Genomic DNA, 13,880 nt, shown 5'->3' on the forward strand with positions numbered 1-13,880 from the left:
TTACTATGTTCGATGAGGTAGATTGTTGTTTTCCCATTTTCAGAAGAGGAGTTTGAGGCACAGAGAACTTCAATGACTACGTCAAAGTCAAACAGTTATCAGGTGGCATTTGAACCCCAGCAGTCTAAATCTGGCACCTTTGCTTTTAATGATTCTATTTAGTACAATAATAAATCTTACTCTCAGTTCATGGTGGGAAGTATCAAGGTCATTGTTTAAAAAAAAGTACAGCTTAATTAGTATTTCTCACACTTAAAAGGTATGCTTTTCCTTTTTTTTTTTTTTTTTGTCTTTTTGCCTTTACGGCTGCACCTACGGCATATGGACAGTCCCAGGTTAGGGGTCCAATTGGAGCTGCAGCTGCCGGCCTTCATCACAGCAACGTGGGATCCGAGCCTCATCTGCAACCTACACCATAGTTCATGGCAACGACGGATCCCTGACCCATTGAGCGAAGCCAGGGATCGAATCCAGGTCCTCATGGATGCTAGCCGCATTCGTTATCTGCTGAACTACGACAGGAACTCCCTTTTTGTGTGTATATGTGTGCTTTTATTTTCAAAACATATTGTAGAATTATTTCCTAATTACTGAGCTTCTCCAGTCCATCCATCTCCCTCAGATGCTGCTGATCCTCCCTATTTGTGGCATCACAGTGTCTGCAGACAATCTATATTCCCTATTGTGCCTTATAAGACCTTTCACTGTCCTCAAATTCCTTTTTCTAGTCTCCCCTCCCACCCCCATCATCCTTAGTATGTGTATACCCTGTGCTCTAGGTACAGCTGATTTTTAACTGCTCTTTTTATAAATCGATGCCTTAATACCACATTTTCACCCCATCTCTTCCTCCTGGCCTTATTATTACCCTTCAAGACACTTCCTCAGAGAAACTTTCCTGGACTCCCCTGGGCCATTTGTCATTCTCTGTTCTGAGCCCCGACTTAATTCCCAGAGACCTGGGTGACAGCCCTAATGCCACTGTAGAGGCATCTTTGATCTCCTTAATGGAAGGAAGGGAGTGGCCGTGGTTACTGCTGGTCTCTGTAGTCTCTGTCATGCCTGATCTCTTAACACCTGTTGCTGTGTAAATGTTAACTGATTGATTCACTTTTGTGTGTTGTGGGTTATGGTTTTGATTAAGGTCATAGTAGATATTTACTGACACCCTTACGTTTTCATATTGCCCTCAACATTTTAAAAATGTGTCTTTCAGCTGGAATGTGTTGGGAGTGTTGCCAGTGGCATCTCTGTCATGAGTTGGAGTCCTGACCAAGAGCTGGTGCTTCTTGCCACAGGTAAGCCTCCTATCACTGGTTTCTAAATCTTGACTATGATAAAACATGACTCCTAATACCTCACAGGCTTAAGTTTTCAGGTGCTTAAGTTTCAAAAAAATTTTTTTGGAACAGGGTAACATGACAACCTAGAGAGAATGTGTTTGACTTAAGTTTAACTTTCTTTTTCTTTTTTTTTTTTTTTTTGGTTGTTTTAGGGCCACACTAGTGGCATAGGGGAGTTCCAAGGCTAGGGGTCAAATCAGAGCCATAGCCGCCAGCCTATGCCACAGCCACAGCAACGTGGCATCTCAGCTGCATCCATGACCTACACTGCAGCTTGCAGCAGCAGTGGATCCTGAACCCACTGAATGAGGCCAGTGATTGAACCCATATCCTCGTGGATACTAGTCAGGTTCCTAACCCACTGAGCCACAACAGGAACCCCAAGTTTTGCTTCTTAATATAATGTTTAAAAAGTTGCTGCTAAGTTCATAGTTATAGTTCGAAAGTCAGCAATATTTATTTTAACCTACTCTTAATAGGAAGAGTTGTTGTATAAAAAATTATTCTGAAAACTGCTCTTCCAGTACCATTTTTTTCCTTAAGTCTTTTCATTGAAGGTGAGTTTTTATAAACTAGCACCTAGTTTGAAGGGATATCTTGGGGACTAAATTATTGAAGTTGGAGGAGGAGGGCTATGTGGACTTGTACGTTAACTTGATATAAATAGTTGAGAATAAGCACCAGGGGACTTACCCAATCAAAAACTTTTTTTAAAATGAGAGTTAAAATATTGTCTCTTTCTTTTCTCCCCCCTTCCCTTTTTTTTTTTTTGACTGTGGCAATGGCATGGGGAAATTCCTAGTCCAGTGATCCACCCTGTGCCACAGCTATAACCAGAGCTACAGTGGTGACAACACCAGATCCTAACCCACTGCGCCACAAGGGAACTCTGACAGTCAAAATATTTTGAATGAATTCTGTCTTCCCTCTTCCAATTATAAACTCCTCCCGTCCAGCTGTGTAGCTTCCAGTCCTGTAGATATTTCTGAAATGGCAGATTTGCTAAATGAGAACAAAAATACTCTTGTTTGTGCTCCTCCAAGGTCAACAGACCCTAATTATGATGACAAAAGACTTTGAACCAATTATGGAACAGCAAATCCACCAGGATGATTTTGGTGAAAGTAAGTATAGCTTTGTTTAAAACATTATGTGAGTTTTCTTGCATATGAACAGCCACATTATAAGCCCAAAGTATTATGAAGCCTAAATCTTGGCTTAATTAAATGTCTGATAGCCCAGCTCCTTTAGTCCATTTTATTTTATTTTTATTTTATTTTTGCTTTTTAGGGCCACCTGTGGCATATGGAGGTTCCCAGGCTAGGGGTCCAATTAGAGCTATAGCTGCCGGCCTATACCACAACAACATCAGATCCAAGCCACATCTGTGACCTACACTGCAGCTTACAGCAACACCAAGTCCTTAGCCAACTGATCGAGGCTAGGAATCGAACCTGCAACCTCATGGTTCCTAGTAGGATTTGTTTCCGCTGTGCCATGACAGGAACTCCCCTTAGTCCATTTTAGATCTTGAAAGGCATACATCTGGAAAAGGCTTAGTCAGGGGGACTTGATGAAAAGGACCGTATTAGCTAGAATAAAGAGAGCATTTCTGAGATACAGTTTTTGGGAGAAAACGAGAGGTGGGATAGAGGGCTGATTTTTGTTCCTGTGGACTAAACCTGAATTTTCATGGGAACCATCAGACTTTTTTGGGGTTTGATTTGTTTGATTGTTTTCTGCCATACCTGCAGCCTATGGAAGTTTCCAAACCAGGAATCAAATCCAAGACGCAGCTGTGACAGTGCTAGATCCTTTACCTGCTGTGCCAGAGTGGGAACTCCCATCAGATTATTTTCTTGCTGAGATCTAGCAGAGGTGACTTGGGCATTAGGTTGTGGAAGTATTGAAAAGAAGATGACCGGAGATGCTTATTGAGTATAAGAAGCTCTGGCCAACTTGAGGGCACCAGGTAGCTGCCTGACTGAGGAATGGGATGGGGGAGACGGTATCTTAACTTTTGCTGTGATCTAATCTCATGCCTTCTTGTTCCGCCAACTAAGAAGTCATTTAGAAAACCTCTACTCATTTATTCCTTCAAAAAATAATTTATTTGTTCAGAAATAATGTTTGAGAGCTGTGAAGCCAGCAGTGTGTTTGGTGCAGGTGTTAGGGTGGCATAAGGAGAAGAAGGGAGTAATGGGGAAGACTTCCCAGAGGAGGCCGACTTGGAGCTGAGTCTTGGCTGAATTGGTATTGGGTAGATTTGGGTTGGGGGGTGGGGTGGGCCAAGCAAGTGAATTAGTTCCTTCCAAGGCAGAGATGTTTCATGGACGTCTTTGACACATCGTGGGTTATTCAGGCAGCTGTGGATATGTCAGCATTGCCTAGTGGCAGGACACAGATGTGGAATGAAATAAACAGGAAGAATAGTTTGCGAGGGAATTTGGACATTGAGTTATGGGAGATCTGTCCTTAAAGGTTTTGATGATGCACGGTTGATTGATTGGTGGAGAGGAAAGAGACTGGAGACAAGGTGATCTGGTAGGAGGCTGCTCCAGGATTTAGGTGAGAGGTGAAGGTGGGTGAGGGGCTAGAAAAGGGGCTAAATTCAGGAAAACTTTGCTTCTCAATGAGGATGGGAATACGTTTTTTGGAGTTATGAGAAACTTTTGTGGAATATGTGCACATTTCCCCTCCTGCTAGTTGGAGAAATTCCAGTTTAGAAAGTGAAATAAACAGGCTTTGGGAGGTAAGGTGAAGAAGAAAGTAGTTTAGCAGGACTCTAGGCAGAAGCTCAGGTGCTGGGAATAAAGATGCCAGTGCCTGAGAGGGAAGGTGGGGACATGATGGTCTTTAAGAGCCGTGGGGTCACCATGTGAAGTAGGGGAGTAGAAGGGGCTGAAGCTCAGGAGAGGCCGGAGCAGTGGACTGGTGTCATTGCCATGTGGGGAGTCTTTACAGTCTTGGGAGCAGATGTTCGCTGAGGGAGCGGGTATGGTGCTGGAAGAGTCTAGGGTCCAGGGGGATCCTGGAGAACCCAGTTTTGAGGATATTCATAGAGATAGTGACCAACATATGTCTGCATGGGAAGGTGCTCTGGGCCTGGCTCGTCCCACCACCTTTTTCATAAGGAGTCTAATGGAGTGAGTCAAAGGAGGGGGAGTCCAAGTCAGGATCTTAGGTCTTTGGAGTGTGTGTGTTAGTTCAAAAGAGTCACTCTCGAGTAGCGAATAGATGTTTTTCTTCTAACCCAGCTCTTGGTAGACTTGTTCTGTAAAGGGCCCAGGTAGTAAATGCTTTCAGCTTTACAGGCCATATGATCTCTGTTGCTGCTCCTCAACTCTGCTGTTGTGAAAGCGCAGACAGACAGTGCCTAGAAGAATGGGCACAGCTGTGTTCCAGTCCAAGTTTGTAAAGCAGATGCAAGCTGTACTTTGCTAATTCCTGCTGTAACCCCATCACTTACTGTGAGATCTCACTGGAAAAGGTCTCTTGCTACACTCCTTGAGCCTTTGCGTCTCTGTGGAAACTTTGAGCTAAAAGCCCTGGGATGTGCACCAGGAGAGGCACTGCTGCATGTGGACAGCAACAAGGTTGCAGTGAGGTTCTGCAGGACTTGATGTGCCCAAGCAGAGCAGACAGGAATGGTTGTGCAGACCCATAACTTAGCGATACCATAAAGAGCACTGCTTTGTCAGGGTCAGCATCAGTTGTAAGAGGGAAGTCCTGGGTCCTTCATTTGGCTGATGCTTTCAGGGACATTCCTGTAGTACCTCTTACAGGTAGATGCCAGATCTTCCTTCCATCCAAGAAGAGAAGGGCTGCATGATTTCAGCAACTCTGACTCTCTGCTTTATGGAAGATCATTATGATTGAGAAAGAAGCGCATCCTGGAAGGCAGAGCCCTGTGTTCTAATTTTGGCCTCTGTCTCTAGGGGGTCTCAGTCTCTGTCCTGGTGAAGGGGTGGAATTCCATGATCTGTGCTCTCCTCCATCCCTAGCAGGGAGGTTGGATACATTTAGTGGATTCAACACTTATAATCAGAGTTTTATTCCCAGCTCATGGCTTCTTGAGTATTAATGTTTTGTTATCTGTGTGGACATAATCACACAGATTCTTCATGTTTCTTTCTCTTTACTGGTAAAGTGGGGACAGATTGCTGACTGTCATCAAGGGAATTTGGAGTATATATGATGGCAGTAAACCTTTTCCCAAGTAAAGACATTTCAGAGTCTTCAAAATTGTTGCAGCATACCATACGGAACATAGTTTTTTCAAATACTGACTACTGGTCAATTCATTGAGAGTTCTGAGAGGACCCCACTTCCTGAAGAATAGCTATCAAAACTGCCTTTATTTTGTTTAGGTTTTTGGTTGTCTTCCCATATTCTCACTCAGTTGTTCTCTAGGCAAGTTCATCACTGTTGGCTGGGGCAGGAAAGAGACCCAGTTCCATGGATCAGAAGGCAGGCAAGCAGCGTTTCAGGTGCATATGGTAAGGATGGCCTGCTGGATAAAGAATCTTGTTGGGAACAAACAGAAGTTCTGCCTCCCCCTGGAACTCTGGGGTCCCAGGTAGATGGTGGTAACGGGCAGATTCTTCTGCTCTGGTGAGACTGAAGCTGTTTAGAGCCCTTAAGGAATGGGTCATTCTAGAAAGATCCTTTTTCTTTTTTTAATTGCGAAGTTGCTTTGTCATTTTTTTTCACATAGAAAATAATTATAACCAATATTCATTAAAAATATATATATGTATGTCATGACGGACAGAAAAGGAACACTCTGTATACCTTCCTGACGCCCGTCCCCTCTCTCCCCAGAAGGAGCTTCTCTCCTGTGTTCACTGTTGGTTATTCACATGCCCATTCACATGCTTTTCCTGCTTGTGTATATTGTCCATTTTTTTTTTTTTTCTGATTTCTCTTCCTGGATGAAACTTTGTACTTTCTTTTTTCTGGTTACATTTTGAAGATAGAGCTATGGAATTTATGATAATAGAAAGAGGATCATCCCAAGATGTGGGCCCGAGTAAATGGAAGCATGTGTTTATATCAGAGGTGGAAATTTCCCTGAGCTGTCCTTCTAGAATAAATGACACTGCCTGCCATTTACATTTTCCATCCTGAATTTATTGCTGGCTACATTCTATATAACTCATATGTGTCTCTTAACCTTTCCCTCAAAGAGGTTAGTGTTCTACACCACAGGGCAGTTTCATTGGAAATAAATCTCATTGGTCAGCTGTGTATTCCCTACTGCGTGGATGTGGCACGAGTGCCATTCTGATGTAGCCTGTCACTGAAATGTGGGATGGATGCTCAGGTGGTCACTTGTCCCTGATCCCATAGAACTGGCTTCGGCCTTCAAGGCTTTGGGGACTAGAATACAGGTGGCCCTGGAAACCTTTCTTGCTTCTGGGCTGCAGAACAAAAAGAGCTCATCTGTGTTTTCATCGTTGTCTTCGGCTTTGTCTCTGCTGGCCCTTCCCTGCCCACCTTCCTCTCATCTCCTTAATGCTTCTGTGTGCTGCTGTGAAGCTTACTCAGGAAATAAAATCTACACTCTTAAATTTAGATCAAGAAACATGTATTTCCTTATCATAGTTCCCGGATAGACTCCTCAGCTCATAATGTGTGATATCTAGATCTACAGCTCTTTTTCTCTGTTGCTGTACTTCGAAGCCACTTTTTAATGCCTGCAAAGGATTTTGTTTTGTTCTGAGTTCTTTTTTCTTGATTTCTGGGTCTAAGGGCCCTTCTGGAAGGGTTCCTGAGGATTCTGTGAAATTTGTTTTCCAGGTAGCTTAAACCTTATATAGAAGACTTAACGTTAATAGCCCGAGGCTTGTGTGATTTGGGGCCATTTACAGCCCTCAGCAACATCTGTGTGTTTTCCTGTCTTTAGCACGAGTCTGCTTTGCCCTGGGATGACCATAGACCTCAAATCACGTGGCGTGGTGATGGACAGTTTTTTGCTGTGAGTGTTGTTTGCCCAGAGACAGGTATGGACATCAGTTGCAATTTAAAATTCATTTTATTTTTTTATTTTTTATTTTTTTGTCTTTTTGCTTATTTCTTTGGGCCGCTCCCGCGGCATATGGAGGTTCCCAGGCTAGGGGTGGAATCGGAGCTGTAGCCACTGGCCTACGCCAGAGCCACTAAAATTCATTTTAATGTTTTTAAGTTCAGGAGATGTTTCTTTTCTTGCCTTGAGTGTTTGCTTTCCTTCCACAGATGAGGTGACAGTGTGTTTTTTTTGTTTTTGTTTTTTTTTTAAGGTATGAAATGAATGTAGAGCTAAGATCTGAGGAGATCTTTGAGGCTCTTTGGTCCTGCCTTCTACCTGTTGAATTTATTTACAAAATTAGTTAAGAGTTTTTGTTTTTGTTTTTTTTTAATTTTTATTTTTTGTCTTTTTGTATTTTAGGGCTGTGCCCATGGTGTATGGAGTTCCCAGGCTAGGGGTCCAATTGGAGCTGTAGCTGCCAGCCTACACCACAGTCACAGCAACACCAGATCCAAGCCGTGTCTGTGACCTATACCACAGCTCATGGCAATGTCCGATCCTTAACCCACTGAGCGAGGCCAGGAATTGAACCCACATCCTCTTGGATGCTGGTCGGGTTTGTTAACTGCTGAGCCATGACGGGAACTCCAAAAGCTTTTTAGTTATTAAAAAAAATTTAACAAATTTTTAACAAGATTAAAGGGCTTTGTAAAACCATGACAGTTTTTATTCACAAGGAAGGTGTGTGGGAGTTCTAACTTGACAACATTTATCATGATCCTTTACATTTTGTCATTGTTTTTCCCTCTGTCTACTGCACAGGGGCTCGGAAGGTCAGAGTGTGGAGCCGGGAATTTGCTTTACAGTCAACCAGTGAGCCTGTGGCAGGACTGGGACCTGCTCTGGCTTGGAAGTGAGTGGGAGAAGAAACCTTGTAACTTCTTGCCCAGAGGATTTCTGGGAACTGGATGAGAGGGGTGGTAGCTATTGACTGTAGGCATTTATAACACACACACATACAAAGAATTACTTTTTTTCACTTGACTGTAAGCTCCTATCTTATTTAGCTCCCTGCAGTCTGAACACGGTTTGAAGAGTAGATTCTGAGCTTCCCAGACCTCATCTTTCCAAGGCCCACGCTTTGTAGCTTATAAGCAGGGTCTACTTAAAAACAGAAAATGGTGCTTAGAAAGGAAGTTGCAGCCTGTAGAGCTCTGTGGGGCAGCAGAGCTTTGGTGAAAACTAGGAAAGGGGCTTCCTTTCTTTGTACCAGCTCCCACACTAGGGGGACCTATTTGTTGAGGCGCATGCAGGCTGGATTCAGGACCGGTTCACCTGTTGTCCCAGTACACTTGTGCGGGTCACAGCCTGCTTGTGATATGTGGCTGTCCTGCCTCTAGAGGGAAGAAATATCTCCTACCTCAGGAGCATCTGTTACAGGCAACACCTGGGTCTGTAGATTCAGACATCTGTTTCCCACTGGTATTTGAGTGGCAATTGGATGATAGAGCAGAGATAAGTGTATTTGAATTAAAACTCTAGAGACAAATAGAAAGATGGGGTAGTTGAGATGTTTTCAGTTGATTGAGAAGTCTTCAAAAATACCTGCCTGAATATGGATCATTGTTGAAGTCATGTAATTGAAAGAGAAATAGGTTATGGTTTTGTGGGACAGTATACTGGGAATGATTTGAAGAATTTACTGTTTTGTTTTTTGGATTTTGTTTGTTTTGTTTTTGTCTTTTTGCCTTTTCTAGGGCCGCACCCGTGGCATATGGAGGTTCCCAGGCTAGGGGTCTAATCGGAGCTGTATCCACCAGCCTACACCGCAGCAATGCAGGATCCGAGCCATGTCTGTGACCTACACAACAACCCACTGCAATGCCAGATCCTTAACCCACTGAACGAGACCGGGGATCGAACCCGCAACCTCGTGGTTGCTGATCGGATTCGTTAACCACTGAGCCACGATGGGAACTCCCGTTTTTTTGTTTGTTTGTTTGTTTTTTTAAAGTCACCCAAGTGCAGTCTCAATCTGTGCGGCATTATGGGCAAATAGAGACCTTGTGCAAATCAGGAAAAGGCACTGTGCTCTGGGCAGATACTGTCCCACACTAGGGTGGCTGCTTGTCAACATGAGCTTAGAGCTTCCCTGGAGGGAAGCGTTATGTTTTTGCTGAGAAAATGGTTTCTCTGCATTTCATCTTGTTCTTAGCCAGCTGGGTGAGTTGCTGCATGTTCTAACACTCTGGGTTTGCTTTTAAGGCCCTCAGGAAGTTTGATTGCATCTACACAAGATAAACCTAATCAGCAGGATGTTGTGTTTTTTGAGAAAAATGGACTTCTCCATGGACATTTTACACTTCCTTTCCTCAAAGACGAAGTTAAGGTAGGTGCCTAAGTTGTGTCACCATCAAATTCAGAGGACTCGCCACAGCTGTTAGAGAAGGTTTATATTTGATATGGGTGTGTAAATAGAAGCCCTAGAGTAGATAGTAATAAAAATAGTGGCTTCTTATGAGGGAAATTTTTCTGTTTTCTTTTCAGGATGCTCCTGGCATGTGTAAGTTCCCGGGCCGGGGATTGAATCTCAGCTGCAGCTGTGACCTACGCCATAGTTCTGGCAAGACTAGATCCTTATCTCACTGTACTGGGCTGGGATCAAACCTTTGGTGCCATGGAGACAAGGCTGGATCCTTAACCCACTGTGCCACAATAGGAACCCCTGATTTTTTTTTTTTTTTTCAATAAAAGAGATTGTTTTTCTTAAGGAGAGTTTGCCATGAAAACATGGCATTTTTGTCTCTCCACTAGAGAAAACATAGAAAGGAAATAGAAATGTTAGTTTTTATTGTTTATTTTGATGAAGCATAATTCTTTCAGTGACAAAGATACTTGTTGTTTATAACGTTTAAACCTTAAGAAAGTGTGTACCTACAGATCTTTGCTGAAGCAGAAAGAAATCATGGTAGTTTTTAATTATGTAGAAACTTTTTTTTTTTTTGTATTTTTTGTCTTTTCAGGCTAGGGGTCTAATCAGAGCTGTAGCCACCAGCCTACGCCACAGCCATAGCAACGCAGGATCCAAGCCACATCTGTGACCTACACCACAGCTCACAGCAACACCGGATCCTTAACCCACTGAGCAAGGCCAGGGGTTGAACCCGAAACCTCATGGTTCCTAGTCAGATTCATTTCTGCTGCTCCACGATGGGAACTCCTTTTTATGTAGAAACTTAAATACAGAAAAAGTGGAAAGAATTTAATGGCTCTCCCATGAATCTCTTACTTACTTTCGATAGCTGTGTACCAGCATTTTGCAAAATTATTTTCATCTATTCCTCGCTCTCTGGCCTATACACACACTCACACATATTTTGTAAAAATTTCCAGAGTTCCCTGTTGGTTCAGCAGGTTAATGATCCTATGTTGCCACTGCTGTGGCTTTGCTGCTCTGGTAGTGCATTCCACTCCTAGCCCAGGAACTTCTGTATGTGACATGTGCGGCCAGAAAAAAATTCCTAGAGTTTTACCTCTAGAAATCATATTTTCAAAATTCATATCTTTACCAGTTAACATTTTCTTTATATAGCCACATTTCTACTCTCACACCTTACAAAATTAATAATTCCTTAATATTATTTAATACCTACTCTATATTCAGATTTCCCCAATTGTCTAAAAATGTCACCTTGCATTTGTATGCATGCCCTTTTGAAAATTTATTTTATTGAAGTGTAGTGGCTTTATAATGTGTTAGTTTCTGATGTACAGTAAAGTGATTGTTATGCATTGATATAGTGGTTTGCATCTACTAATTCAGACGTCCCAAGTCATCCCTTCTCAGTCCCTTTCCCCTTTGGCAGCCACAAGTCTATTCTCTATGTCTGTGAGTCTGTTTCTGTTTCATGGATAAGTTCATCTGTGTCATAGTTTGGATTCTATGTATAAGTGATAGCATGTGGTGTTTGTCTCTTTCTGATTTACTTCACTTAGTATGGTCATCTTGTGGTCCATCATGTTGCTACAAGTGGTACTTTTTTATCTTTTATTATGGCTGAGACATAACGCATTTTTTAAAAAGTTCCTTACATATGATGACAGATTTGTTTAATAACTCCATAGGTTAGTAATATAGTTAGGGATCACTCAAGTGTGAGGTTATTGTGAGAGCAGGAAATGCAGCTATTGTAAATATTTTGAACTAAATACATGTTAAAGGCCAACAACAGGTCTTTTTTCCCCATTAGGTTAATGACCTTCTCTGGAATGCGGATTCTGCTGTGCTCGCAGTTTGGCTGGAGGACCTTCAGACGGAAGAAAAGTCCACTCTGAAATCCTATGGTAAGATAGCACTAGTTTCTCAGCCTTGTGACCCATGTAATATAATTGAAAGTAGTGGCTGTGGCGTTTCCTTTATCCCTTCCACTTAGTCCTGTAATGAAGTCAAAGATAACTGAGTAGGTGGGTGGAGATGACGGAGTGGTTAGCTTTTGATTATTCATGGATTTCAGTTATGTATCAGGCAGGAGTCTCTAGAGAAATAGAACCAGGGTAGACTTGTGCTGGCTGGTTGGAAATTCAGTTCAAAGTTGAGGTTGCAGCTGTGAGTCCAAAATCTGTGGGACAAACCCACAGTCTGGAAACTGAGACAAGATTCTCTGTTACAGTCTTGAGGCAAAATTCCTTCTCCTCTGGGAAACCTCAGTTTTTGTTCTTAAGATCATAAGCTCTTTGACTGAAGTCTATCCACGTTATGGAAGATAATCTGCTGTATTTAAAGTCAGCTGATTACAGAGGTTAATCACGTCTGCAGAATACTTTCGCAGGAACATCCAGGTTAACATTTGTTCAAACAAGTTATCAGAAACTTCATGGATGATATTACTGTAGCAAATTGAAGTACTAGCCAGAGGAATACTATGGAAGTGAAAGAGAAGTGGGATTAGCATGAGTAAGAGTCTTCAATAACTTTGTAAATGAAATAGTAAATGAAACTGTCTTTCAGTGTATCTGTAATACGGGAAAACACTAGAAAGTAAAGATGGGAAGAAAAAAGGATATTCCATAATTCTATCACTCAGTAATAATCAGTATTAAAACTTTCTTGTCTTTCAGCTTTTCTGTATACATGTCAGTATAGCTGTGATCTCATTTTTGTTAAATATGTCATTGTCAACATGATACCTGCAATTTGGTAACTCGCTTTTACAGTGTGTCACAGACTGTTTCCGTTTCACATATTTGTATCATTTTAAGTTGCTGTTTATTCATTTATGCCACAGCTTATTAAATCATGTGCTATTAGGCATGTAAAGTTTTGTCGGTTTTCATTGTCAATAACAGCTCACTGAACATTTTTTTTTCATAAGTCTTTTCATTTGATTATTTTAGGAATGGCTTTCAGACTTTAATCAATAGAAGTTTAACTGCAGTGTCAGGAAGAAGCTCATTCATTCATTTATTCAAAACAATAGTTCCCAACTCTGACTGCACCTTTAGAAAAAAAAAATACCATCCAGGCCTTATCTCAGAGTTGCTTTCAGTGTGTTATGAGGACTCTACATTGGCATTTAATATTTTTTTAAAAAGCTTCCAGGTGGTTTTTAATGTGCAGCCAAACTTGACGACCACTGATTAACCAGGTGTCAGTGGCTGGTCCTGTGATGTGCTCAGGATAAAAGTGGTGCAAGAACAGCCACAACATCTGTCTACACAGAGCAGGAGCATGTGGTCTAAGTTAACCCAAAGCTAGATAGATGTATGGTGATAGCCTCGTTAGAAAACTAGGTTGGATTTGCCGTGATTGCTAAGTGAAGAATTAGTGATCAGGGAGATGTTTAAAGAAAAATTTCTTCTTATAATTATAATCTTCATTTATTCATGTCATCTGTTTAATAAAGATTGGCTTTGACCTGATTAGGTCTGTTTTTCCAGCTTTATTGAGATATAACTGACATGTAACATGTACATCGAGGAGGTGCAGTATGATATTCTGTGAAATGTTTACCACAATAAGGTTGGTTGACTCATTCTTCATATAATTACCCTTTTTTTTTTTTTGCCTTTTCTAGGGCCACTCCCGCGGCATATGGAGGTTCCCAGGCTAGGGGTCCAGTCAGAGCTGAAGCCACCAGCCTACACCAGAGCCACAGCAACGTGGGATCTGAGCCACATCTGCAACCCACACCATAGCTCACAGCAACGCTGAATCCTCAACCCACTGAGCAAGGCTAGGGATCGAACCCAGCAAGGCCAAGGATCAAACCCGCAACCTCATGGTTCCTAGTTGGATTCGTTAACCACTGTGCCATGGTGGGAACTCCCCCTTTTGTTTTTATGGTGAGAACGTTTAAGTTCTCCTCTCATTGCGACTTCAAGTATACAACACAGGATTTTTAACTGTAGTCACTATGCTATGCATTAGATCTCTGAAAATTATAAATGAAAGGTTCTACTCTTTTATCAACTTCTTCCTATTTCTTGCACCCTCCAGGTTTAGTTCTTGCTCTTTTAATAGATGTTGG

The 13,880-nt window shown here is 42.0% G+C and overlaps 1 protein-coding gene across 4 annotated transcripts in view; it reads left to right on the forward strand.

The window, feature by feature from the left end:
• ELP1 (elongator acetyltransferase complex subunit 1) overlaps nucleotides 1-13,880 on the forward strand; it is a 75,927-nt gene that overhangs the window by 6,664 nt on the left and 55,383 nt on the right. The window contains exons 4-10 of one of the 4 annotated variants that reach the window (XM_047768105.1): nucleotides 1,217-1,298; nucleotides 2,387-2,467; nucleotides 5,757-5,842; nucleotides 7,252-7,348; nucleotides 8,176-8,266; nucleotides 9,619-9,742; nucleotides 11,604-11,697. The exons of 1 other annotated variant lie outside the window; for it this stretch is intronic. In XM_047768105.1, coding sequence (XP_047624061.1) covers nucleotides 1,217-1,298; nucleotides 2,387-2,467; nucleotides 5,757-5,842; nucleotides 7,252-7,348; nucleotides 8,176-8,266; nucleotides 9,619-9,742; nucleotides 11,604-11,697 — 655 coding nt within the window. Of the gene's footprint in view, nucleotides 1-1,216; nucleotides 1,299-2,386; nucleotides 2,468-5,756; nucleotides 5,843-7,251; nucleotides 7,349-8,175; nucleotides 8,267-9,618; nucleotides 9,743-9,900; nucleotides 9,917-11,603; nucleotides 11,698-13,880 lie in introns of those variants that run through there. 2 more of the 4 variants (XM_047768106.1, XM_047768108.1) reach the window with 2 other exon arrangements.

This window comes from Phacochoerus africanus, chromosome 2 (assembly GCF_016906955.1).
Source record: "Phacochoerus africanus isolate WHEZ1 chromosome 2, ROS_Pafr_v1, whole genome shotgun sequence".
NCBI classification, from domain to species: Eukaryota; Metazoa; Chordata; class Mammalia; order Artiodactyla; family Suidae; genus Phacochoerus; species Phacochoerus africanus.